Source organism: Hemicordylus capensis, chromosome 17 (genome assembly GCF_027244095.1).
Source record: "Hemicordylus capensis ecotype Gifberg chromosome 17, rHemCap1.1.pri, whole genome shotgun sequence".
Taxonomy (NCBI): Eukaryota; Metazoa; Chordata; class Lepidosauria; order Squamata; family Cordylidae; genus Hemicordylus; species Hemicordylus capensis.
This window is the reverse complement of record NC_069673.1, coordinates 10,155,433-10,180,050: the sequence shown is the minus strand read 5'-3', so window position 1 is coordinate 10,180,050 and position 24,618 is coordinate 10,155,433. Positions and strand designations below refer to the sequence as shown.

Here is a 24,618-nt window from a genome sequence, read left to right as displayed (position 1 = left end):
CTGGGACCTTCTGTGTGCAAAGTTGGCCCTATTCCTCAGCTACCACAGCCCTTTGTAGGACGGAAGTTAGATAGATGGAAGAAAGAAAAGAGCCAATGTTGTGTAGTGGTTAAAAGTGTTGGGCTAGGACCAGGGAGACCCGAGTTCAAATTCCCATTCAGCCATGAAACTCATTGAGTCATGTATCTCTCAGCCTGGCCTACCTCACAGGGTTGTTGTGAGGAGAAGCATAACTATGTACACCTTCTGGGCACTTTTGGAGGAAGAGTGGTATAAAAATGACAAACAAAAGCACTGTGAACCAGCAGTTACAACAATAAACTTATCCAAGCAATACATTTGTAAACATTGGGACAAAAAGCCAAGAAACGCATGGGAGTTGTAGTCCAACAATATGGGGGGAGGGACCCACGTTTGAGATCCCCTGTGAGGGGATAGACCAGGACTGAACAACTCTGGTCCTCCAGCCAGAGCTGTCTTTAGCGAGCCCAGGCAGGGTGTAGGGCCTGGGTCAAATCAGCCAGTGAGGGGGCCGCCTTCCAGTTAATTCTAATGGGGTTAAAAGAGCGGGGCCTGCCTGCCATGCTCTAGGGCAGCCCTGCCTCCAGCTGTTACTGTAGGACAACTCCCATAATCCGACTATTGCCACTGTGGCTGGGGATGATAGGAGTTGTAGTCCATCAGCAGCTGGAGGGCCAAACTTGTGGCGCCCCGGGAAAGACCCTGCTTCTCAGCAAGGCGTGTGTGCGAGCTTGTGCAGCAGCTGCCAACAGAGCCTGCGGGTGGTCGTCTCCAGCGCCTCTGCCCGCCCCGCAGTCCCACCCAGGCAGGGGGCTTGCTACATTCTCCTCGGGCAGCGAATCAAAACGCCGGACTCTCCAGCAGGCACGCCCTCCTTTGCCATGGCAACTCCTCCCATCCAATCCCCGCTCGCTAAGGAGAAGGAGGAGCAGCAGCGCGGCAGCAACAACAGCGGCCCGAGTTCCGCCTTCGGGAACTTGGCCTCTGGGCGGGGAGCAGCGAGGCGGCCCGGAGGATGTGGCCGGGGGTCCCGTGGGGCAGCGGCTGCCTGGTGCGGGCGGCGCACACGGGGCTCAGCTGGGGGATCACCGTAGCGCTCTTCCTGCACCCCACAGGTGAGACCCACCCCAGAGGGGTCCGGGCGAGTAGCCAGGCAAAGCTTCCTCCTCGCACCTGCGAGGCCCTTAAGAATGAGGCTCGGAGTTCTCTTGAGACTAAGGAACATAGAATAGGTGCCGTGGCAAGCCCCAGAGGGCGGCTAGGCTAGGCTAGGCTAGGCTAGGCTACTAGCCCTGGCTGGCGTCTGCATAAACCGGCACCGATTTCCAGGGGATTTCTAAAGTTAGCTGTCTTGCTGGAGGTGTGAATGGCTTGATTCTTGATAGGGTGGAAAATATCGGGCGGGCGGGATCTCCAGGAGTAGCTTCAGTCAGAGAGCTGCGGGGGGGGGAGGGCGTGTTCTGTGAGAAAGCACTCTGCACATGGTCAGGGGCATATGTTGGAGAGGCTTATTTTGCTTCTATTTAGGTTTGTTTGTTTTTAACTGCAGGTTGCTACAGCTGTAGCAGGGGCTGCTGATCACTTAAGACTAGTATCTCCAGCCCCAGCCCGAGGGGTATAAGTTTAAATGGCTAAATAAAGGTAAAGAACTTTATTGGGAAGCCCTGAAATATCACAAAGTAATCAGGAAGGAACATAGGAAGCTGCCTTATACTGTGTAGACTATTGGTACATCTAGTTTAGGATTGCATACTCTGGCTGGCAGCAGCTCTCCAAGGCTTCAGGCAGGAGTTTTTCCTAGTCCCAGTGGGAGATGCTGTCAGGTCTTGAACCTGGGACCTTCCTCACACAAGTAGATGCTCTACCACTGAGCTATGGCCCCATCCTTACACAACTACATGGGAGGAGAGCTGGTCTTGTGGTAAATTTGCACCATTGAGTCAATAGTGCCTTTGGTAGAATACAGGAGGGGTTTACCCTTGCCTCCTCCCTTACAGTATGAGATGATGCCTTTCGGCATCTTCCTATATCACTGCTGCCCGATTATAGGTGTTTCTGGGAAACATACCAGCAGGGATTCGAATCGGCAACCTCTTGCTCCCTAGGCAAGTTACTTCCCAGCTGTGCCATCAATTAGGTGGCTTGGTTTTGTGGTAGCAAGCATGAATTGTCCCCTTTACTAAGCAGGGTCCACCATGGTTTACATTTGAATGGGAGATTTGATGTGTGAGCACTGTAAAATATTCCCCACTGGGGATGGAGCCACTCTGGGAAGAGCATCGAGGTTCCAAGTTCCCTCTCTGGCAGCATCTCCAAGATAGGGCTGAGAGTGACCTTCCTGCCTGCAACCTTGGAGAAGCTGCTGCCAGTCTGTGTAGACAGTACTGAGCTAGATGGGCCAGTGGTCTGACTCAGTATATGGCAGCTGCCTGTATTCCTATTCTTATATAAGTCCTGGGCTGTGAGGTCTTCTGACTGGTACTGGAGACCTTGACAGATGTCCATGTTTGTGGTTTTGTCCCCCCAGATCTGCGGCGGCAAGAAGAGCAGGGAGAACTTCTCCAGCCGCTCCTGTTTGTCTCGCTGGTCCTCTGCTCCGTCTTGCTGTACTTCATCGTCTCTCTCATGGATCCAGGCTATGTCGAGAGTGATGGAGACCAGAAGGTGTGTTCCCTCAAGGGGGGGAAAGAGCCATTTGTAGCCTTTTAACACTGGGGCAGTTCTTCTCCAGCACCCAAGTTCAAAAGCATTCATACTCTTTCTATCTTGCTTCTTTAAAGTCCAGCTTTCACATCCAGTGGCTGTTGCTGCTTGTTGTATCTTATGTTTCTTTTGGGGGACATGTAGCCATTTTTATTTATTTATTTGGTTATCTATAAACCACTTTGGGAACTTGTGTTGAAAAGTGTTATATAAATATTTGTTGTATTGGTATTCAGGTTTTCACATTGATAATTATGTACACCCACTGACACTTCCTACTGTAAGGCCGCATTTTTACAAAAGCCTTAAACATTATAGATAGTGCCTGAAATGTGCAAAATATGTCAGTAACGGAATCAGAATTCTGGGGCATCATTTCATTTGGACACCCAGAGCTGTAATAATCACACACTCTGGATTAGAGAGAGAGAGAGAGAGAGAGAGAGAGAGAGAGAGTGTTTGTGTGTGTGTGTGTGTGTGTGTGAACCTGATTGCAGCATTTAATCACACAATTTCCCACCTGCAGTCTGAAGTATTACAATCCAGGAAGTACTTTTTTACTTTATTTGCTGATGGTGAATTAATATCTCTCTCTCTCTCTCTCTCTCTCTCTCAATTAATGTACAGAGTAATGGGAAATCCATTAAAAGATACAGAAAATTCACTGGGGCTAGAATTCATCATTTCCTAGAATCTAGAGTAAATCTCTTCCTGAACCATCCTAGGCACTTCTGGCCTACACTTTCCTATCACCATGATCCATTTATCACTTTAAATCTCCCTCTGTTCCTTCTCGGATCTCTAGTTTTGTGAGCTCTTTGGGGCAGAGACCACACTCTATCCTATACAGCTCACTCTTTGTACTGATCCGCTTTCTGGTAGCCACAGTGAACTTTTCAGCATTTCCTAGATCTAGTACTAAGACTCGGGTCCCCAGGTGCTTTTGGACTACAGTTCCCATCATGGGGGCGATGGGAGTTGTAGTCCAGCAATATCTGGGGACTCAAGATTGAGAAGCCCTGTACTAAGATCCTACTTCTTGTGGCCTGTACTAAACCTTTCTCGTTTTCTTTATCTGGCTTTTTCCCTTGTAGGAAGCAGTGAATGAAGAACAGAAAGCAATGATTTCACAGCAAGTTCCAAGCACTGTCTGGCTCAGACGCTGTGGGTACTGCTTTCTGAAGGTAGATATTTTGCATGGGAGATGGGTCACCAGGTCTGGGGAGAAAGGTGGGCTTCAGGGGCACACCTACATCCATGACAGTCCCCCATAGATTTTGCCCTCCGAAGTCTGAGATGAAAAGCAGGCTTGTCCTTTTATTCCCCCTTTGCTGCTGGCTTGCTCAGGAACAGAGAGGTGGACTTTGAGATCCGTTTGCAGCTCTGTAGGCCAGGGCTTAACCGCTGTGAAATCAAAAGGAAGCAGGCCAAGAAATGGCCCCTGAAATTATTTTATTTAGATTTGTCACTTCAATTTATTTATTTATTTATTTATTTATTTGTCATATTTTTGCACCACCCAAAACTTATGTCTCTGGCCGGTTTACAAGAAGATTAAAAAGCAAAACATTAATTAAAAACAAACAAAATTTTTTTTTAATTAAAAAATAATAATTAAAAATTTAAACTTGCCTTTTGCTTGGAGCTGGGTGCCGAGGGGTTAAATCCAGACCACTTCTTCTCTGGCAGATTGTCAGGGTAGGGGAGAAGCGGCAGGTGTGGGGGATGCTTCACCCTTCCCCTTCCTGTTAAATTTCCCCTGCTCTTGATGTGGGAATCCTGCCTGGGGGAAAGTAACCAGGAGGCATAAGTTGCAGCACAGAGACAATGAGTGGGCAGGGAAGGGTTAAGCACGCAATGCACACATCTCCTGCACACAGCCTGCTGCTTCTCCCTAGCTGGCAGCCTGTTAGGATCCAGGCCCTGGATAAATGGGGCATTTATTCAAAGTGACATAGGGAGCGGAGCTGGCTGTCTCTGGCTGGATTTCCCATCATCCCCCTGTGAGGGTGGGACGAACCAAGGGTCAGACGCCCCCCACCCTTTTCTGTGTTGCAGCAGCCAATGAGAGGCAAGCACTGACAGAAGGTGGGACGAGCTGAGGGCTCCGATGCTCCTCGCCCCTTTCTGTCTTGCAGCAGCCAATGAGAGCCAAGCACTGACTGGCTGGATTTCCCACCGTCCTGGGACGAACCAAGGGCTCAAACACTCCCCGCCCTTTTCTGTCTTTCAGCAGCCAATGAGAGCCAAGCACTGCCAGGCGTGCCGGCACTGCGTCCGCCGCTACGACCACCACTGTCCCTGGATCGAGAACTGCGTGGGGGAAAGGAATCATCCGCTCTTCATCGTGTACTTGGCTGTCCAGCTTGTAGTTCTCATGTGGGCGATGCAGGTGGCTTGGTAAGCCCCAGTCAAATCCAGCTCTCTCAGCCTCTGCTTGATGGATAATTGCTGGGATGGGATGGGAGCGCCCCTCTGCTGCCAGTGGGGCCGTAGCTCAATGGAAGAGCATCTGCTTTGCCTGCAGGAGGTCTCAGGTTCAGTCCCTGGCAGCATCCCCAGGTAGGGATGGGAAACACTCCTGCCTGAAACCTTGGAGAGCCGCTGCCAGTCAGTGTAGGTAGTACTGAGCAAGGGGGACCAAGGGTCTGACTCAGTATCAGGCACTTTGTTATTAGGAAACACCTTTCTGGGACGGGGACATGGGGACATATGAAGCTGCCTGCTACTGAGTCAGACCCTTGGTCCCCCTTGCTCAGTATTGTCTGCACAGACTGGCAGCAGCTTCTCCAAGGTTGCAGGCAGGTGTCTCTCTCAGCCTATCAGGGAGATAGGCCCACCAGATGCCTCTGAGAAGCCCACAGGCAAGAGGCAGGGGCATGCCCTCTCTCCTGCTGTTGCTTCCTTGCAACTGGTATTGAGAGGCATCGTGCCTCAGAGGCTGGAGATGGCCCAGAGCCACCAGACTAGTAGCCATTGATAGACCACTCCAGCATGAATCTGTCTAAGCCCCCTTTAAAGCTATCCCAGAGTGGCTCCATCCCAAGGGGAATATCTTCGAGGGCTCACATGTGTAGTCTCCCTTCAAATGCAAACCACAGTGGACCCTGCTTAGCATTCATGCTTGTGACCACAAGACCAGCTCTCTTCTTTGCATGCAGAAGGTCTCAGGTTCAGTGCTTGGCAGCATCTCCAGGTAGATTTGGGAAAGACACCTGCCTGAAACCTTGGCAAGCTGCTGCCAGTCAGTGTAGGCAATCCTGAGCTGGATAGACCAATGGTCTCACTCAGTAAAAGGCAGCTTCCTATGTCCCTGTGCATATCTAGTCACCTGTAAGTCCCATTGTGTTCAATGGGGGCTTATTCCCAGATGATTGTTCATAGAATTTATGGATCCCTGAGTTAACCAGGGGTTCCATACCTTGGGTCTCCAGGTTTCAGACTACAACATCCATCATCCCCTGTGGCCAAGAACAGGGGATGATGGGAGTTGTAGTCCAACATCTGAAGACCCCAGTTTGAGAATCCCTGGGTTACATGATCTTAAATTGCCGTGATAAGTCCAGTGTATTTTATTTTATTTTTAAAGGTCAGGCCTCAATTTTGAGCAGTCGTGGGCATGGCTTCAGCACAACGCCCTCCTCCTCCTCTCCTTCCTCGCGATCGTCTTATTCACCGTGGTGGCCACCCTGCTGCTAGTGTCACACCTCTACCTGGCCGCCAGCAACACCACTACCTGGGAGTTCATGTCCCGCCATCGCATTTCCTACCTGAGACAGTGCGAGGCGGAGAACCCTTTCGACCAGGGCATCTTCCGCAATCTCTGGAAGTTTTTCTGTGCCTGCCGCCTGGTCACGTGGGAGAACCTGTACTCCCAGGCGGAAGGCCATGCGGTATGACTGCCGCACACCGTCGGTCCAGCGATGGACTCTGAGCACAGCGGAGACTGTAAACAGGGTAAAACAGATTACCGAGTTTGGGGCTGGTGGCTGCAGAATGATCGAGAGAAGGGGAAGCTTTTGCCAAAATTCTGCTCATCCCAGCTACCAGTCTGGAGGGAGGTGGTTTTCATATTCCAATACTGGTGAGAGACATCTTAGAAGGCCAGCTTTATGCTCTAACAAGCCACTAGAGGATCAGCTCTGCACTGAATTTTTATACTGCTGCATAGCGCTGCTTTTTAGTTTCCTGCGTTTTAACGTGTGGGGACCTACCGTCTTTTAAAAATGCAAGTCTTAAGACCTCACGGAGAAATGCTGCCAGGATAATCCTTGTGGTTCTTGCGTTATCACTGGGTTTTCTGGAAAGCATGTCTTGAAGGCCAGAGAGAAAGCAATCTCCAGACCCTTGGGGGGAAACGATGAACTTTATGCCATTGGCAAACTTCTGAGTGCAAGAAATGCTCCAGTAAGGGGCATCTAAAAGGAAGAGACAAGGGCTAGGGCGAAACGAGAGGCCCTGTGCTTCAAAAGCATGGGGCTTGTAGACTGCACCTTGGGGCAGGGGAATCCAACCAGTGTAGCTTTTCCTGACTCACTGCTGCCTTGAGGAAACCACACCTGTTGGACAAAGGGCATATCTTGGAGACCGAGAGGTCTGAGGAGGCCTTTGCACTTTTCTTTGTAAGAATGAACATCTAGATTAGGGGTGGGCGATCTTGGCCCTTCTGCTGTTGCTGAACAGCAAATTGCGGCAGAGGATGGTGGGAGTTGTAATCCAACGGCCGCTGGAGGGCCAAGTTTGCCCACCCCGATCTAGATATTGCGGGTGGGTGTGTTAACTCTCTCTCTCACACACACCAAAACCCCAGCTTCAACAAACAAAGTTCTTTTCTGCACAGTTCCTCTGGATTGTGATATCATCTACTTCAAAGGCATTGTGTTAGTGGAAAGAGCAGCACAACCATTCTGGTTGCTGGTAAATGAAAAACCAGGTTGGGTTTCCATCACCGACACCTTGTAGTTACAGGTGTAACACCACCTTTGTTACCTGTGGGAAACAAACTGAGGTGCTAGCCACGGAAATAGGCAGCCCCTCCCTCTGGGACAGGGATTTTCAGTCCTTGGCTGTTAGTGTGACTACAACTCCCATAATCCCTTTGGCTGTGGTGGTGGGGGATGATGGGAGTTGTAGTCCAACATCATCTGGGGACCCATGTGTTCTGTAACAGGGAGTCCCAGATGTTAACGACAACTCCCAGAATTCCCAGCTGCAGCAACCTCTGGCTGGGGATGCCTGGAGTTGTAGGCAACAACAAGAACACGGCAGGGGAAGCAAGTCTGAGAACTCCCTGCTGTAGGCCCTGTTCCTCCCAGGAGCAACGATGCTCTCATTCTAAACAGAGGACTTTGTGGTTTTTTGGCACCGCCGGTTAAGGTTAACCAGGGTTTCACTTAAGCTAACCTTGGCTCAGAAACCCCATTTGAACCATGGTTATAGATCCTGGTGAAATGGGAAGTGTAGGCACCCCCTTAGCTTAAAGTGCTGCATCACTGGGGTTAAGGCCAGGCAGCAAGGCAATTTTGTTCCAGGCAGGACAGCTGTTTTTCCAGAGGCTGGTGGATTTGGTAGTCACGGTAAATAAGGTGTCTGTGTCACTCCTGTGCGGTTCCTCCTTTTAGCCCTCACCTTGTGCCTTAAAGCAGAACTACTAGGCAGAAGCTTCATCACTAATAAGATCAGATTTGGATTCCACTAGTGGCGAAATGCATTGGCTTTCTAGATTTCTTGAAACCGTAACTTTTGTTCAAGACATGAATCATCGCCGATCTATACATGCTGTTCAGACTAACCCATTATGATCCCTAAAGGCCATTTGAGGGGCATGATGGGAGTTGTAGTCAACATCTGGGAAGCCCTGTGACAGGGACCACCACTGTGGATGTAGCATACAAGAAGCACTGCTCTTTGAATCATCAAAGACGAAAGCTGACTTATTGGTATAGGGGATAAATTTGCAACTTAGGATGGAGGTTCCCTTTGACGGCTCTAGCCCAATGTACATTCTCTTCGTCTTTCTGCATTCACAAAGAGGTGAGTATTACGTTCACAACCCAGGTCTACTTTGGTGTTGCCGGAGTGTGTGGTGTTACCTATGCAAATATGCAATTAAGAAGTTGACTACAGTTGCCAGATCTCCAGTTGGTAACAGTTTGGAGGTACAAAGTGGAGGCTGCCCATAGTTTCTCCCATCCCAGCAGTCTCTGTGCCTACTTTCTCTCCCCCCCCGCCCCCCGGAGTTGGGGGGGAAGTGGGCAAAGGGCCCAGGAGAGGCGTTCTGGCAAACGCTGCTTCTAATAACCAGATTCTGCCTTGACAACCCTGTTACTTGTTCCATGCCTTAATACAGGAGGTTGCCAAGCTTGGGGGGGTATCTCTAGATATGGGACTACAACACCCATCATCCCCTGCCAGACTGGCCTGTGATGGGAGTTGTAGTCCAATGGCTGAGGTTCGCTGCCTTAATATGTAACAATTTGGTGATCATTGTAAATAAATATTCATCACATTTGTGATTGCGACCATACAGAAGCCACAGCCTTGTTAGAAAGCAAAGAAGGGGGAGAAATTCAAATTGCAATTATTTTGGAGACGGGGCACAGATGTCACGTGCTCTTTCAACATACATCCCAGCATTACCCTGCATGCAGTTTCCACAGGCAGAAGTGTACCTTGCTGCTTTCTGTCCAGATTAAAGTTGTTAAAAGCGGAAGTATAAAAATAGTCCCAGTAGCCACTGGGTTGCTGATTGCAGCCAGATCCTAGGTCTTGGGGGAGCCTAATTCATTCAACTAATTTATTTTGCTTGTACGAACGGCCAGGGCAAAGAGCTGGCTTTCTGCTCAGCTGTGAGGATCCCGCCAACACAGGGAAGCGGAGCAGTGTCGACTCCAAGCTGCATCTGCAGAAGAGCACTTGGGAGTCTTGTCTGGCAGAGGGGTGGTTATAGTGTGTAAGTTTTGTTTCTGTAATCTAAGGTGTTAAATCATTAAAACCTTCGACTTAAGGTGGCTTTGCTGCTTTTGCTCATCACCAGATTTGTTCCCCCAAATTGTCAAACTAGCACTGTTGATTTATTTGTCTATCATGCTTTTATACTGTCCAATGTGTACATTTCTAGGACAATTTTTGCCCTATATGTATTGCTTAAACAGGGAAGCTTCCTTGTTTAAATTTGCCCCTTACCAGAAGACAACCTTTTCCCTACAGCAGGTGTTTCCCAGCCTGTGGTACTCCAGATCTTGCTGAACTACAACCACCATCATCCCCAGCCACAGATGGGAACCCCTGATCTCTAGTACCTATGGCTCTGTACCAAGTCCAGAATGCATAGAATTACAATCAAATGGTCTCTGCTCCTCACCCTGGCTGCAGTCATTTCCCCTGCAAAAATGCTCCCAAGGATGTGGGCGATTCTGACCACCTGTTCATATTGTGCCGGATCAGAATGTCAGGCAGAACCATGGTTAGATCTTGGTTCCCAATGAAATCTCACACAGAATCAAGATTTAGCGATAGGCCTGCTAATTAGAATTCAAAGGAATTCTATCATCTGAACCAGCTAACTGGAAACAAAACTTCACACTCTCTGGGGTGAACACTCAATGCAATTTAATGTTAAATAGCAAATCATAGCAATAGGATGTTCGAAGTCAATCAGGCCTTCAATTTATATATACACACACATACATATCAGACACCAATCAAGCTCAATTCTCCAGTCCGTTTTCTCTTCCTCCGTCCCCCACCGGCAAACGTTCACACCATCAAAACTCTCTTTAATATAAGCATCCCCTTTACCAAAAATACATCGCCTTTGGCATAAGGAGAGAGAAATTCACAGAGAACAGTGCAGTCTTAGCACATCCAGTAGTTACCCTAATATGACATTTGTGCAGACAAATTCATGACCCTGACAGCCAGGGCAGTAAAACACGTGAGACACACCAGCAGAAATGTACACAATATAATTTACAAAGACAAAAGAATGCTACGCTAGTGGGCAGAAGGTACATTTTAGTTAGTCAAAAGGGATGAGAAACCAATAGAAATGGTTGTAACCAACAGTGTATGCAAATTCTGGAGGATTTGTTAATGCGGCATCGTTTGCAAGAAAGGCATTAAGATTGGGCAAAAGAGTAAGTCTTTTTCCTACGTAAACCTCCGTTTAAAGGCTCCAGATGCAAATCATTACAGACATTTCCATGTTCGGATCCACACGTGAGTGGCTGACAGCTTGCACATCACAGGAATTCCTCTTAAGAGCCATCTCATAGCCAGAAAACATTGCATCCAAAGAAGCTCTCTGTATGCAGCATTCGTTATAGCAGCGTCAACTGATCCCGGGATTGGTAAACGTCATCTAACTCCCAACAGTCACAAAATAAAAGTCTAAAGTGCTACAGCCGTTTGCTCCCACCTGACACCCATCCTCAATAAAGATCTTGGAATCAGAAGCGTATTCAGCTCTCATGAAGGAAATGCACACATTCTGTTCTACATCTTAAAATGGCTCTTGGCTCCAAATGAAATTAAGCTTCAGTTGCTTCCATCTACCCAGCCCAACATCGACATAAATACTGGACTCCATCTCAAGATTCAGTTCACCGGAGTCTTGGGGAGTGTGAGCATCTCCCAAGCAAAACGCATCTCGTCTGTATCCATCCTGGAAACCAGTACCGCCGTTTCCTGCAGGTTCTTCAGATCTCAGCCCCAAAACGCACCCGTGCTTCTCGCAGATTTCGCCTCCCCCAAACCAGTATCCGAGTCTGTCTTCTAGCAGCAAGAGCAGTGGGTAATATGTGAACCAACTCCGTGTGTCCCCGCCAAATCAGACCTCCAAGAAGTGTCTGGAAACAAAGTCAAAGTCTTTGAACAGAGCCTGCTCCTCTGCAGTGAGGTTGGGGAGATCGTCGGGAGGAGTCAGGATAGCTTTCTGGGAGGTGAACTCCTGGTCAAAGTTGCTGATGTCGGTGGGGTATTTCAAGGAAGGCACGAAAGGAGGCTTTAACGTCCGGGCAAAGAGAGCATCCCAGTCAATCTCCTGGAAGAGAAAGGGCAGGTGGGAAATAACAGAACAACTGGAGCGGAGAGGGTGGACAGAGAGAAATTTCCCTCCCTCTCTCACAACACTAGAACCAGGGGCCATCCCATGAAATGGAAGGTCAGGAAATTTAGGACCGACAAAAGCAAGTACTTTTTCAAACAGCGCATAATCAACCTATGGAATTCTCTGCCGTGGGATGTGGTGATGGCCACCAGCTTGGATGGCTTTAAAAGGGGCTTAGACAGATTCATGGTGGACTGGTCTATCAATGGCTACTAGTCGGGTGGCTGTGGGCCATCTCCAGCCTCAGAGGCAGGATGCCTCTCAATACCAGTTGCAGGGGAGCAACAGCGGGAGAGAGAGGGCATGCCTTCAGCTCTTGCCTGTGGGCTTCTCAGAGGCATCTGGTGGGCCACTGTGGGAAACAGGATGCTGGACTAGATGGGCCTTAGGCCTAATCCAGCAGGGCTGTTCTTATGTTAACTTGCTTTTATCCCTAGGAACATAGGAATCTGCCATATACCGAGTCAGACCCTTGGTCCATCTAGCTCAGTATTGTCTTCCCAGACTGGCAGCGGCTTCTCCAAGAATGCAGGCAGGAGTCTCCCTCAGCCCTATCTTGGAGATGCTGCCAGGGAGGGAACTTCAGACCTTCAACATGCAAACCAGCAGACACTCTTCCCAGAACGGCCCCATCCCCTTAGGGGAAGAAGGGTCTTCCAGTGCTCGCACATGTAGTCTCCCATTCAAACGCAAACCAGGGAGGACCCTGCTAAGCAAAGGGGATAATTCAGGCTTGCTACCACAGGACCAGCTCTCCCGTGATCATCCAAATGGTCAATTAGGAGATCGTTATCTGCTGCTCCGGAGGGCAGGACTAGAACCAAAGGGTGGAAACCACAAGGAAGTGTGGATTTAGGGTAGACATGAGGAAGAAGGCCCTAGCTCTAGGAGTTGTTTGACAGTGCAGCAGTCTACCTCGGGCTCCTTCTCTTGAGGTGTTCAGACCAGAGGCTAGGCAGGCATCCATTGGGGATATGGTTGCCAATTCCAGCATTGAGTGGGGGGATGGACTAGATGACCTCCAAGGACCCTCTGATCTTTCCTGATTCTATGACTAAAGCAGCACCAGCAACACCAAGAAGCAAAGCGGTTCTTCATTCTGAATGGGGAATAGTAGTGGTCTCCCTTACCATATAGAAGGGCTGGGTTTTAATCTCCTCCGCATCCCCGACTCCTGCTCCCAGGCGACGCTCCGGACACTTCTGGAGAAGCTGCAAGGAAAGGTTAAAATAACCCGTTTGGCCCAGAGGGATAAAGGACAACAGAAAATAAAACACCGGTCCATGGGGTAGCAGATCTGAGGGCAATTAAAGGGCAGCAGAGCAAGGGATGTGGCTGTGGCGCAGTGGCAGAGCGTCTGCGTTGCACGCTGAAGGTCCCAGGTTCGATCCCTGGCAGCATCTCCAGGCAGGGAAGGGAAAGACCCCTGCCTGGAACCTTAGAGAGCCGCTGCCAGTCAGTGCAGACAATCCTGTGCTAGATGGACCAAGGGCCTGACTCAGTATTCAGCAGCTTCCTCTGGGACTATGAACTGATTCTCTTTACAAGAATGAGGCCATAGCTCAGCAGTAGAACCCCTGCTTTGCACGCAGAAGGTCCCAGGTTCAATCCCCGGCAGGATCTCCAAGTAGGGTTGGAAAAGACCCCTGCCTGAAACCTCAGAGAGCTGCTGCCGGTCAGTGCAGACAATACTGAGCGAGGTGGACCAAAGATCTGACTCTGTCTAAGGCAACTTCCCTGTGTTCCTAGGAAAGCAATGGAAATATGGGTCACGATCCACCATTAAGTCTTCATGCATAATCTCCACTGAAATGGAGGATTCTGTGCAAGTGGACCTCCGTGCAAGTGTTGCACAATTCTAAAGAGAAACCCCCCTCTCTGTGAAGCATCACAGGACAGTACATAGGAAGCTGCCTTCTACTGAGTCAGATCACTGGTCTATCTAGCTCAGTATTATCTACACGGACTGGCAGCGGCTTCTCCAAGGTTGCAGGCAGGAATCTCTCTCAGTCCGATCTTGGAGATGCTGCCAGGGAGGGAACTTGGTACCTTCTGCTCTTCCCAGAGCGGCTCCATCCCTTGAGGGGAATCTCTTCCAGTGCTCACACTTCTAGTCTCCCATTCATATGCAACCAGCGTGGACCCTGCTTAGTTTAAGGGGACCAGTCATGCTTGCTACCACAAGACCAGCTCTCCTCTCCTATAATACCTTATGGTACAGTACCTTGCGGATGATGGAGATGGTCTCTGAAGAAAGGAATCGTGGGTAGCGGACGTCTTCATTGACAATGCTGTCAAAAACCTCCTCTTCGTTGTCGCCAGGGAATGGGGACTTGAAAGAAGGGAGATTTTTATAGAACAAGTGGGTATCCCTTCCTCCCTCATCCAGCTTCCTCTTTTCATTCAAACAGTAGCAAATCCATTTAAGTTGCAAAATGTCACTACTAGTAGTAAGTTTATTACGGTCCTTAGACCAGCTTTGTCACTACCACCGTGGCTGTTGCCAATCTGAAAGGCTCCATACTTTCACACAGAGGCTTCCCAAAGGAGGTTGCAGCTTTAAGCTTCTCAGATATGAAACTGAAGGCTGGGAAATTTCGGACCGGCAAAAGGAAGAACTTTCCCACACAGCGTGTGCTGAACCTATGGAATTCTCTGCCACGGGATGTGGTGACGGCCACCAGCTTGGATGACTTTCAAAGGGGCTTAGACAAATTCATGGAGGGCAGGTCTATCAGTGGCTACTACTACTACTAACATTTTATATCCTGCTCTTCCTCCAAGGAGCCCAGAGCGATGTCCTGCATACTTACGTTTCTCCCAACAACAACCTTGTGAAGTAGGTTAGGCTGAGAGAGAAGTGACCGGCCCAGAGTCAACCAGCTAGTATCATGGCTGAATGGGGATTTGAACTCGGGTCTCCCCGGTCCTAGTCCAGCACTCTAACCAATACACCACGTTGGTTCTACTAGTCATTGATAGCCTCTGGCCTCAGAGGCAAGATGCCTCTAAATACCAGTTACAGGCGAGTAACAGCAGGAGAGAGGGCATGCCCATATCTCCTGCCTGTGGGCTCCCCAGAAGCATCTGATGGGCTACTGTGGGAAACCGGATGCTGGACGAGATGGGCCTTGGGCCTGATCCAGCAGGGCTCTTCCTATGCTCTTATGATCGGCTTTGTGAGCAAATTTGATGCTATAGAATTAGGACACAGTGTTCTCTCCAACAGGGAGAGACTACAGGTGGTTGACTACAACTCCCATAATCCCCAAGCAAAAGCCCTTGGAGCGAGGGAGTCTGGGATTGGTTGTCAACCACATCTGGAAATCCTTGTTTAGAGGGAACACTGCCACAGAGGTCTTACCACCATCTTACTTAAAGTGTGGCATCAAGTTGATTTCGACTCCTGGCGCCCACAGAGCCCGGTGGTTGTCTTTGGTAGAATACAGGAGGGGTTGACCATTGCCTCCTCCCGCACAGTATGAGACGATGCCTTTCAGCATCTTCCTAGATCGCTCCTGCCCGATATAGTACCAGCAGGGATCCGAACCAGCAACCTTCTGCTTGTTAGTCAAGCATTTCCCCCGCTGCGCCACTTAAGGCGACTCCCATCTTACTTACTGGGCTAGAAATACACAGCATAGAAAAAACATATATGAAGGATGTATATAGTGTGGCGTCCACTCGCTGGCAGACGGTGCTCTCACCTCCCCGACCAGCATCTCAAATACCAGCACTCCCAGCCCCCACCAGTCAACTGCTCGAGTGTACGCGGGATCCGTCAGGACTTCTGGGGCCAGGAACTCCGGCGTGCCGCAGAAGGTGCTGGTCCGGTCTCCAAAACCCATCCCTATGAGGGGGAGAAAGTAGGAAGCCATCTTCAACACAACCAAGGAGGGGGTCAAGCCCATGCTGTGTTTTGCGGATTCAAAGCTCATCCCGGTTCAAGAGAACACACCTGTGTGTACAACACACCTGTGTGTACAACACACCTGTGTGTACAACACACCTGTGTGTACAACACACCTGTGTGTTGGATGACACCAGTATACTTCCTATCTGTAGCCAGCATTTGAGGGGGCCTTGTCTCCAGGCTGGCTTTTAAAGTGAACGCATGCGCAGTCATTCCCACCAACACATGCGCACGTGTACAGACATCTAGACGCCCATGGCATCCGAATCAGGTTTAAGCTCCTTTCGGATCGTACCACCCTCAAGAAGTTTGGTGCCTTCAGCCAGCGTGGATGCGTCCCCCTTATGCAGCCACCACTCTGGATTGAAAGAGCATTTTGAAAGAGCTGCACGGGCTGCCAGTTCGTTTCCGGGTCCAATTCAAGGTGCTGGTTTTGACCTTTAAAGCCCTAAACGGTTTGGGCCCGGGGTATTTGAGGGACCGCCTGCTCCCAAGGGTTGCTGCCCGCTTGACTAGGACATCTGAGGGGGCCCTGCTCCAGGTGCCGACAATGAGGGAGGCCCGGCTGTCGTGCACTCGGGACAGGGCCTTCTCTGTTGCTGCCCCTAGACTCTGGAATGCTCTCCCGGTGGCCATTCGTTCCTCAGACTCCATCACGGCTTTTAGAAAGCTTGTAAAGACTTGGCTTTTTACCCAGGCTTTTACATGATCGTTTTCTACTGCAGCTTCTTGTGTGTTTTTTATCTGCTGTCTTGTTTTTATGTATGTTTTTAGCTTGATGTTTTTACTGCTTTTATTGTATGTTTTAATTTTTGTAAACCGCCTTGAGGTTTTCTTTTAACGAAAGGCAGTATAAAAATGTAAACATAAATAAATAAAAATAAATAGCTTATGAACAAGTTAAAACAGCCCTGCTCCCAATTTCAAAGCTGGCCACAACCTGCAGCCGCAATTGAGGTCACTCACCTTCTTTGCAAAGGCCAAAATCGGCAATCTTCACAAACCCCCGGGCGTCTAAGAGGAGGTTATCCAGCTTCAGATCCCTGCGGAGAAAAAGGCAGAGGCAGGTCCAGATCATCTCCATGTAGACACAGGGGTGCACCTAGGTAATTCGGGTGCCCAGGACATCATCTGGAGGGCCCCCCTCTCTGCAAACAGGATGCCACAGACCGGGGTCCCAAGGTCCCAGGGCAAGAGCGCCTCTGTGTAGACATGCCTCCACGCTGCATCAGCGCTAGGGGTGTGCGTTGGTTGGTGGAAGAAATGGAACTTAACCCAACTTCAAATTGTGCCTGTATTTCCCGCCCCCCTCCTCCTTCTTGGCTAACTGCAGCTTCAGAGGGTGGTTACTGAAGTTAGACCCATAGGATGCTGCCGTGCAGGGTCAGACCCTTGAGTCTCTGTAGCTCAGAACTCTCAGATGACATCTTTTGCCTGCCTGTCTTACAGCCAGGAAAACGTGACTAGCTCCTCTGAACTGGGAAGGGCCACCATGATAAGATGCCCAGTCAGATTTGCAGCCCTTGGCTCTTTCTGAACGTTCCAGCCTCTCACCTGTAAATTATCTTCTTCTCATGTAAGAACTGGAGTCCCAGGACGACACAGGCCGAGTAGAACCTAGAAAGAGGACATTCCAGTCAAAAGGCAAACAGGTGAAACACACACACACACACACACACACACACACACACACACACACACACACGTCAAAATTGTACACACTACCTTGTGCCTAGGACCCCCTCTCCTGCTGCCTCAAAATTTCTAAAATCAAGGAAATTCATATTCTGTGTTCACAAGAAGAATGCAAAAATAAAGCCAAACTGAATTCCTTTCTTACCTAATTTCAGCCATTTAAAAGGTAAAATGTGCCATCAAGTCGGCTTCAACTCTTGGCAACTACAGAGCCCCGTGGTTATCGTTGGTAGAATACAGGAGGGGTTGACCATTGCCATCTCCCACGCAGTATGAGATGATGCCTTTCAGCATTTTCCTATATCACTGCTGCCCGATAGAGGTGTTTCCCATAGTCTAGGGAACATACCAGCGGGGATTCGAACCGGCAACCTCTGGCTTGCTAGTCAAGTCATTTCCCTGCTGTGCCATTAGGTGGCTCTTCAGCTATTTACTCTACCTTATTTGTGTTTTCCCCTCTTTGTCCCACAACAACAGTATTCAGAGTTACACTGCCTCTAAACCTGGAAGTTCTACATAAGCTACTGTAGTTAATACAGTAATAATACCCCTGCTAACTTGGCAAAGAGGCACCTTTTAACGGGGTGATACTCTTTATTTAGCAGGGGGAGAGCAACTGGCCCTATCCACCCCCAGCACAGCGTCCCTCCAGTGACGGTTGCTGGTGTCTATCTTATGTTTCTTTTTAGATTGTGAGCCCTTTGGGGACAGGGATCCATCTTATTTATTTGTTATTTCTCTGTGTAAACTGCCCTGAGCCATTTTTGGAAGGGCGGTATAGAAATCTAATAAATAATAAATAATAATAATAGCCACGGGGAGACCACGATTTTGACCAATCCACTCTCAAAGCCATTCAAATCAATGCCTGCCAACAAATCTTGTGGTAGAGAGTTCCCCATGCACTGTGTGAAGTACCACCTCTTTTATCTCTCTCTCTCTCACACACACACACACACACTCTTATATCCCACCCTTCCTCCAAGGAACCCAGAGTAGTATCCATCGTTATGTTCATCCCCACAACAACCCTGTGAGTTAGGTTAAGCCGAGAGTTAAGTGATTGGCTCAGAGCCATCCAGTGATTTCCATGGCTGAATGGGGATTAGAACTCAGATCTCCCTGGTCCTAATCAAACACTCCAAACTCTTTCATTCATGGCTTGACGTCCTAGTGTTAGGCTCCTGCAGTCTGAACGAGACGCTCTTCCAGGTTGGATGGCACTGAAGAACGCACCCGTAACGATATTTAGGCTGATATTTAGATGATCAAAAGCACTTACCGCGTCACATGCTCTGGAAAGACGTCCGAGTGGATGCGCATCATGAGGTCCCCCCCGGGGGTGTATTCCATCACGAAACACACATGGCTTGGCATCTGAAAGCAGGCAAACATGTTCACCAGGAAAGGGTGGCCAGAGGAGTTGACAACTTCAAAGATTCGCTTCTCGCAATTCAAGCTGCCGGGAGAGAAGATCAGACAGGAGGCAGAGTCAAAGGGGCCAAAACCTGGCACAAGAACAAACATAGGAAGCTGCCATTTACTGAGTATGGTCCATCTGAGTACTCAGTACTGAGTACTGAGTATGGTACTGAGTATTACCCTTGGTCCATCTAGCCCAGGATTGTCCACACAGACTGGCAGCAGCAATGTGTGAGCATTGTAAGATGTTCCCCTTAGGGGATGGAGCCGCTCTGGGAAGAGCATCTAGGTTCCAAGTTCCCTCCCTGGCAGCATCTCCAAGATAAGGCTGGGAGAGACTCCTGCCTGCAACCTTGGAGAAGCCGCTGCCAGTCTGTGAAGACAATACTGAGCTAGACAGATCGATGGTCTGACTCTGTATATGGCAGCTTCCTATGTTCCTAGAGCCATTGCAAATCAGAAGAGACAGTACTGATCTCGATAAACCAATGCTCCGGGTTTGTATAAGGCAATTCCGTGTGCTAAGAAAGAGCTCAGTGCTAGATCACCTTGCTTTGTATGTTGAAGTTCCCTGGTTCAGTCCCTGACAATTCCAGAGAGGCCTGGGATACAAGCCCTGCCTGAAACCCCAGACAACTGCTGCCAGTCAGAGTAGACACTACTGAGTTCGACGGACCAAGGGTCTGACTCAGCAGAAGGCAGCTTCCTATGACACACACGCCAGTCAAATCTCTACACCTTTGGGTTGCTTGTTTTCACCTTTATATCCTGCTTTTCCTCCAAGGGGCCCAGAGCAGTGTATCCGATTATGCTTCTCCTCACAACAACCCTGCGAGGTAGGTTAGGCTGTGAGAGAAGGGACTGCCCAGAGTCACCCGGTGTGTTTCGTGACTGAACCCGGGTCTTCCCAGTCCTAGTAAAACACTTAACTGCTACACCACACTGTGTTTGGGCAGACACTCACCTGTCCATCTCATCCCGGCTGACGATCTCATGCTTCTTCAGGGCTTTGACGGCACAGAGCTTTCCTGTTGCCTTATGCTGAGCCAGCAGCACCTGGAAAATACTAAAGTTCAGCATCCTTGGCAAGTTGGAAACTCTAGGTCAGGTGAGCGAACTCGACCTTCCAGCTGTTGCTGGACTACAACTCCCATCATCCCCAGCCACAATTGGGATGATGGGAGTTGTAGTTCAACAGCTGCAGGGCCAGGGTTGCCCATCCCTGCTCTAGGGGTGGTTGATGTGAGTTTGTGTGGTCAGGAGGTAGTCAGAAAGTTGTACATGAATCCCCCCCCCCTATATCTGTATTTCTGTAGGAAAAAATTACATTTCTGAATTGCATAAAGCCTTGAATTTGGTTTTTTCCCCCAAATTCAGAATGCTTGAATTTGCATTTTTTAAAGCTTTGGATTCCCCATAAAGCTTCAAAATTGTTTCAGCATAACACGTAAACCACATTAGGTATCTTTATCGATTTCCCCCTCCTAATTAAATATTTCAGTTCAGCGGTAGAGCATCTGCTTTGCATTCAGAAGGTTCACTCCCTGGCAGCATCTGTCTGAGACACCTTGCAGGGCTGCTACCAGTCTGTGTAGACAGTACTGAGCTGGATGGACCAATGGTCAGATTCAGTATATAGAGACAGCTTCCTATGTTTCTAACTTAGCTACCTGAAAAACTTTTGAGATACAACACGGGATATTAATATGGTGAGGCTTAAACACACAAACACACAGGTCAAATATGCCAGATCAGATCACTCTCTATTTAGGGCATCAGGAATATTTTAATAGTAAAAATTTCTGAGTTTAAACAAATGCAAAAACTTTATGCAAACGAGGGGGGGGGGAATACTACAGATTTGAACATATTCAAGGTTTCCCAGAAAACACACAATTCCAGAGATAGTTGGGAATATCTCTGTATTTGAGATACCTGACAGGGCTGAGAATGAAGTTCATCCCACTCGCAAGCGAAGAAGAGCGGGCAGGCATGTGTACACACACACACACACACGTGTGCGTGAGCAAAAGCCATTTGGAAGAGGCAGACAGAGCAGCAAATAAGCAAAAGCACATTCTCTGTGGGAGGGGGAAGCAGATCTGACACTATGCAGAAATGCCTCTTTGCTGCCACTGACGCTGTACCTGTATGTTTATAAATAAGGCATGCAGGGGGAAAAGCTAAGTCTCCAGTGGTCTTTGAATGGTCCTTTAAAAAAAACCCTCAAACTATTTAATGGACTCAATGTCGACTAAGAAGCGAAATATTTGCAGAAGTCATAAGCAAAGGATCCCCAGCATGTTACAAAAACAATAAATAAATAAAAATAAAGCCATATTTCTGACGACGACAAATATTTATACACCACTTTTGCACAAAAGTCCCCAAAGCAGTTTACATAGAAATAATAAATAAAGATAGCTCCCTGTTCCCAAAGGGCTCACCATCCAAAAAAGAAATATAAGATAGATGCTAGCAACAGCCACTGGAGGGATGTTGTGCTGGGGGTGGATAGGGCCAGCTGCTCTCCCCCTGCTCAATAAAGAGAATCACCACTTTAAAAAGGGGGCCTCTTGGCTCAGTTAGCAGGGGATAGCATATTTAATAAATACAGAATAGCTAAATTGCATATTTAAATCAAAGAAAACAAACAATAGGGCAAATCTGATCATTAACATTAACATTATTATTATTATTATTATTACATTTATATCCCGCTCTTCCTCCAAGGAGCCCAGAGCGGTGTACTACATACTTGAGTTTCTCTTTCACAACAACCCTGTGAAGTAGGTTAGGCTGAGAGAAAAGTGACTGGCCCAGAGTCACCCAGCTAGTCTCATGGCTGAATGGGGATTTGAACTCGGGTCTCCCCGGTCCTAGTCCAGCACTCTAACCACTACACCACGCTTGTTCCCATAAATGCAACCCTATTAATTACACACTAAATAATAAAAAAAGAATACAAGCATACCTTGCCATTTGTGTATCCGACATCCACGGTTTCGCGTATTCCTAACATGATTATTCCAATCATGAATACATAAAACCCATTTTCTGACACCTCTCTCGATTGTATCATTAGGAACACAGGAAGCTGCCATATATGGAGTCAGACCATTGGTCCATCTAGCTCAGTATTGTCAACCCAGACTGGCAGCGGTTTGTCTAAGGTTGCAGGCAGGAGTCTCTCTCAGCCCTATCTTGGAGATGCTGCCAGGGAAGGAACTTATAACCTTCTGTATGCAAGCAGACAGTGCTCTTCCCAGAGTGGCCCCATCCCCTGAGGGGAATATCTTACAGTGCGCACACTTCTAGTGTCCCATTCAGATGCAACCAGGGTGGCCCCTGCTTAGCAAAGGGGACAATTCATGCTTGCTACCACAAGACCAGCTCTCCTGGGTGTTTTTATAAAACACCTCTGCATTAAAATGAAGCTCAAAAGCACGAGCCCAGAAGCTTCTCAATGCTTGGGCTGAAATGACAAGGAAGCCGAGTTCGGCCAGACGTGAACTCTACCTTTCCAAAGTGCCCGCGTCCCAGCACGGCGATACAGGAGAAGTCTTCGAACTGGACCGTCTTCTTCCTGTTGGCGGAGAAAAGCATGACTGTGGGGTGAAGAGAGGCGATCAGCAGAAGCCACGTTGCCGTTGCCCAAGGCTCCCTGGACAGGAAACAGAGGCTGGAGGGCTGAGAAGGGGTTTGAGTGGTGGGGAAATGGCTCTGGGGGTCCAAGAGAGGATGGAATGAGAGGAGAGAGCAAATGGGATGGGGGCGCAGAAGGAAGAAGGTCAAAGCACAGCGAGGAAGGATCCGAGGTGCAGACTGAGACGCCGGCCGTGCTGAAAAGCAAGTGCTAGAAACAGGGAAAGCGAGAGAAGACAGCAACGGTGGAGCAGAGAGCGGCAGACGTCTCCGAACATTTTGTGGGCAGCAGGCAGTAACCAAGGAAACTCTAGAGTAAATGCCAGGAATTCAGAGGGATGGGGAGGAAAAGAGCACTGATGGCATATCCAGAGAAGACCTTGACACTATAGGGCAGAAGAAGGGGGCTACGTCCCTCCCACAAGCCAGGCGAAGAGTAGACCTGTGTGGAAACCATGCCCTCACCACCTGTGGTCAAGCTGGCAGGTATAGAACTGGACGCACCCCAGAGGAGTCTCATACTTGGCTCCGCAGATGTTTTTAAAACGACAACTCCCATCATAGGGACATAGGAAGCTGCCTTATACCGAGTCAGACCCTTGGTCTATCTAGCTCAGGATTGTCTACCCAGACTGGCAGCGGCATCTCCAAGGCTGCAGGCAGGAGTCTCTCTCAGCCCTATCTTGGAGATGTTGCCAGGGAGGGGACTTGGAACCTTCTTCTCTTCCCAGAACAGCCCCATCCCCTAAGGGGAATATCTTCCTGTGCTTACACATGTAGTCTCCCATCCAAATGCAAATCAGGGCAGACCCTGCTTAGCAAAGGTGACAATTCATGCTTGCTGCCTCAAGACCAGCTCTCCTACACATCCACCTGAGTACGCAGATATTGCTGGACTACAACTCCCATCATCCACAGCCTGTGGGTGATGGGAGTTGTAGTCTAACAATATCTAGGGAACCCAGTTTGAGAATGCCCTGGGGTAACCTGCACAAGAGAACCTAGCTCAGTCTTCACTCCCTCCCCTCTGCTGCCAAACGAAGAGGAAAAACTAAACCAAATTGGCATTTGACCAGGAGGAAAACCGGTCTAGAACAGATCAGAGGATCTGGTCTCTCCAAATGTGGGGTGGCTTTGAACGGAAGACCACTTCCCACCTTTTTAGAGAGGGCCCCATCCAAAAGGGCTCAGAAACATAGCTCTCACTTTAATCCCCCGTGTTCAACATTCCTCTTTCCCCATGTACATCCCCCCATGAGGGCTAGAAACTTGAAATGCAAACTGAAGCTCCAACTTCATGTTTAGTGCCTGCTTCCCTCTCTCCAACATCAGCACTCACCTCACAGTGGCCCGGCTTGCCATTCGTGAGCTGTGAGTTCGTACATCAATGGGCCACCTTCGCAGATGCTGTAAGTGGGAAAAGACAACATAACCACACCGAGGAACCGTTTTGTCACCATCCCATAGGAGCAGAAGGATTACCAAAAACTCAGCTCTCCCCTGGGCCCTCCTAGAAATGAATGGGAAAGCACGTTCTATAAAATTCCCATGCTCCTTCTCCATGGCTCTCGGCTTCCTAGGAACTCAAGATCTCCCCGAAGTACAGGAATTTGCAATATTTGCCCCCACGTCAATCGAGATCACATCTGTAAATTTCTGATCCTGGCTTCTGACATTCTGAAGCTGGCTCTGAAAGTTTTGAAATAAAATTTCAGAACAACTGAAGACTGGGAAGACGGAAGACAGGCCTCAATTGGACTAAAATAAGCAGGGAAGTATGTATTTTAAAAGGAGTAAACATGCCACAGAAATATTCAACCAGGAACAGTTCTATTCTGCCATACATGCCAGTGATGCCAAATGGAACATGTCCCTTTGCTTATCTGGCAGGATTTATTCAGGTGGTGCTGGTTATGGGGAATGAAACGGGGGCTTTGCACGGCACAGGAAACTCACCCCCTGGAAATCTCTTGCAGTCCCACCCCATTTACCACAGCCCTCCAGATTTCTCCAGGTATTGCTCACACAATCAAGCCTATCTTCAACATCATGAGGACTAGAAACTTTTTTTAAAAAAAATGAACGTTGGTAGGTTTGCAAAGCTGAATTC

At 48.8% G+C, this 24,618-nt stretch overlaps 2 protein-coding genes across 4 annotated transcripts in view; one reads left to right on the top strand and one right to left on the bottom strand.

Moving 5' to 3' along the window:
- The first annotated feature begins 933 nt into the window (after positions 1–933).
- ZDHHC12 (zinc finger DHHC-type palmitoyltransferase 12) lies at positions 934–9,730 on the top strand. The gene is made up of 5 exons (XM_053282198.1): positions 934–1,136; positions 2,549–2,685; positions 3,819–3,908; positions 4,958–5,124; positions 6,314–9,730. The coding sequence occupies exons 1-5, from the start codon at positions 1,037–1,039 to the stop codon at positions 6,621–6,623; spliced, it is 804 nt and encodes a 267-aa protein (XP_053138173.1). The 5' UTR covers positions 934–1,036; the 3' UTR covers positions 6,624–9,730.
- A 588-nt stretch (positions 9,731–10,318) lies between these two features.
- The window catches only part of PKN3 (protein kinase N3), a 35,341-nt gene continuing 21,041 nt past the window's right edge, over positions 10,319–24,618 (bottom strand). For all 3 annotated transcript variants that reach the window (XM_053282195.1, XM_053282196.1, XM_053282197.1), the window contains exons 13-22: positions 23,848–23,915; positions 22,383–22,449; positions 19,828–19,919; positions 18,724–18,900; positions 17,301–17,363; positions 16,713–16,789; positions 15,541–15,683; positions 14,058–14,165; positions 12,964–13,044; positions 10,319–11,767 (exon numbers count right to left, since the gene is read on the bottom strand). In XM_053282195.1, coding sequence (XP_053138170.1) covers positions 11,555–11,767; positions 12,964–13,044; positions 14,058–14,165; positions 15,541–15,683; positions 16,713–16,789; positions 17,301–17,363; positions 18,724–18,900; positions 19,828–19,919; positions 22,383–22,449; positions 23,848–23,915 — 1,089 coding nt within the window. In that variant the 3' untranslated portion in view covers positions 10,319–11,554. The remainder of the gene's footprint in view (positions 11,768–12,963; positions 13,045–14,057; positions 14,166–15,540; positions 15,684–16,712; positions 16,790–17,300; positions 17,364–18,723; positions 18,901–19,827; positions 19,920–22,382; positions 22,450–23,847; positions 23,916–24,618) is intronic.

Coding starts and splice junctions, on each gene's coding strand:
- ZDHHC12 (XM_053282198.1), top strand. CDS start 1,037: ATGTGGCCGGGGGTCCCGTGGGGCAGCGGCTGCCTGGTGCGGGCGGCG. Junction 2,686..3,818: donor AGAGTGATGGAGACCAGAAG/GTGTGTTCCCTC, acceptor TTTCCCTTGTAG/GAAGCAGTGAATGAAGAACA. Junction 5,125..6,313: donor TGGGCGATGCAGGTGGCTTG/GTAAGCCCCAGT, acceptor TTATTTTTAAAG/GTCAGGCCTCAATTTTGAGC.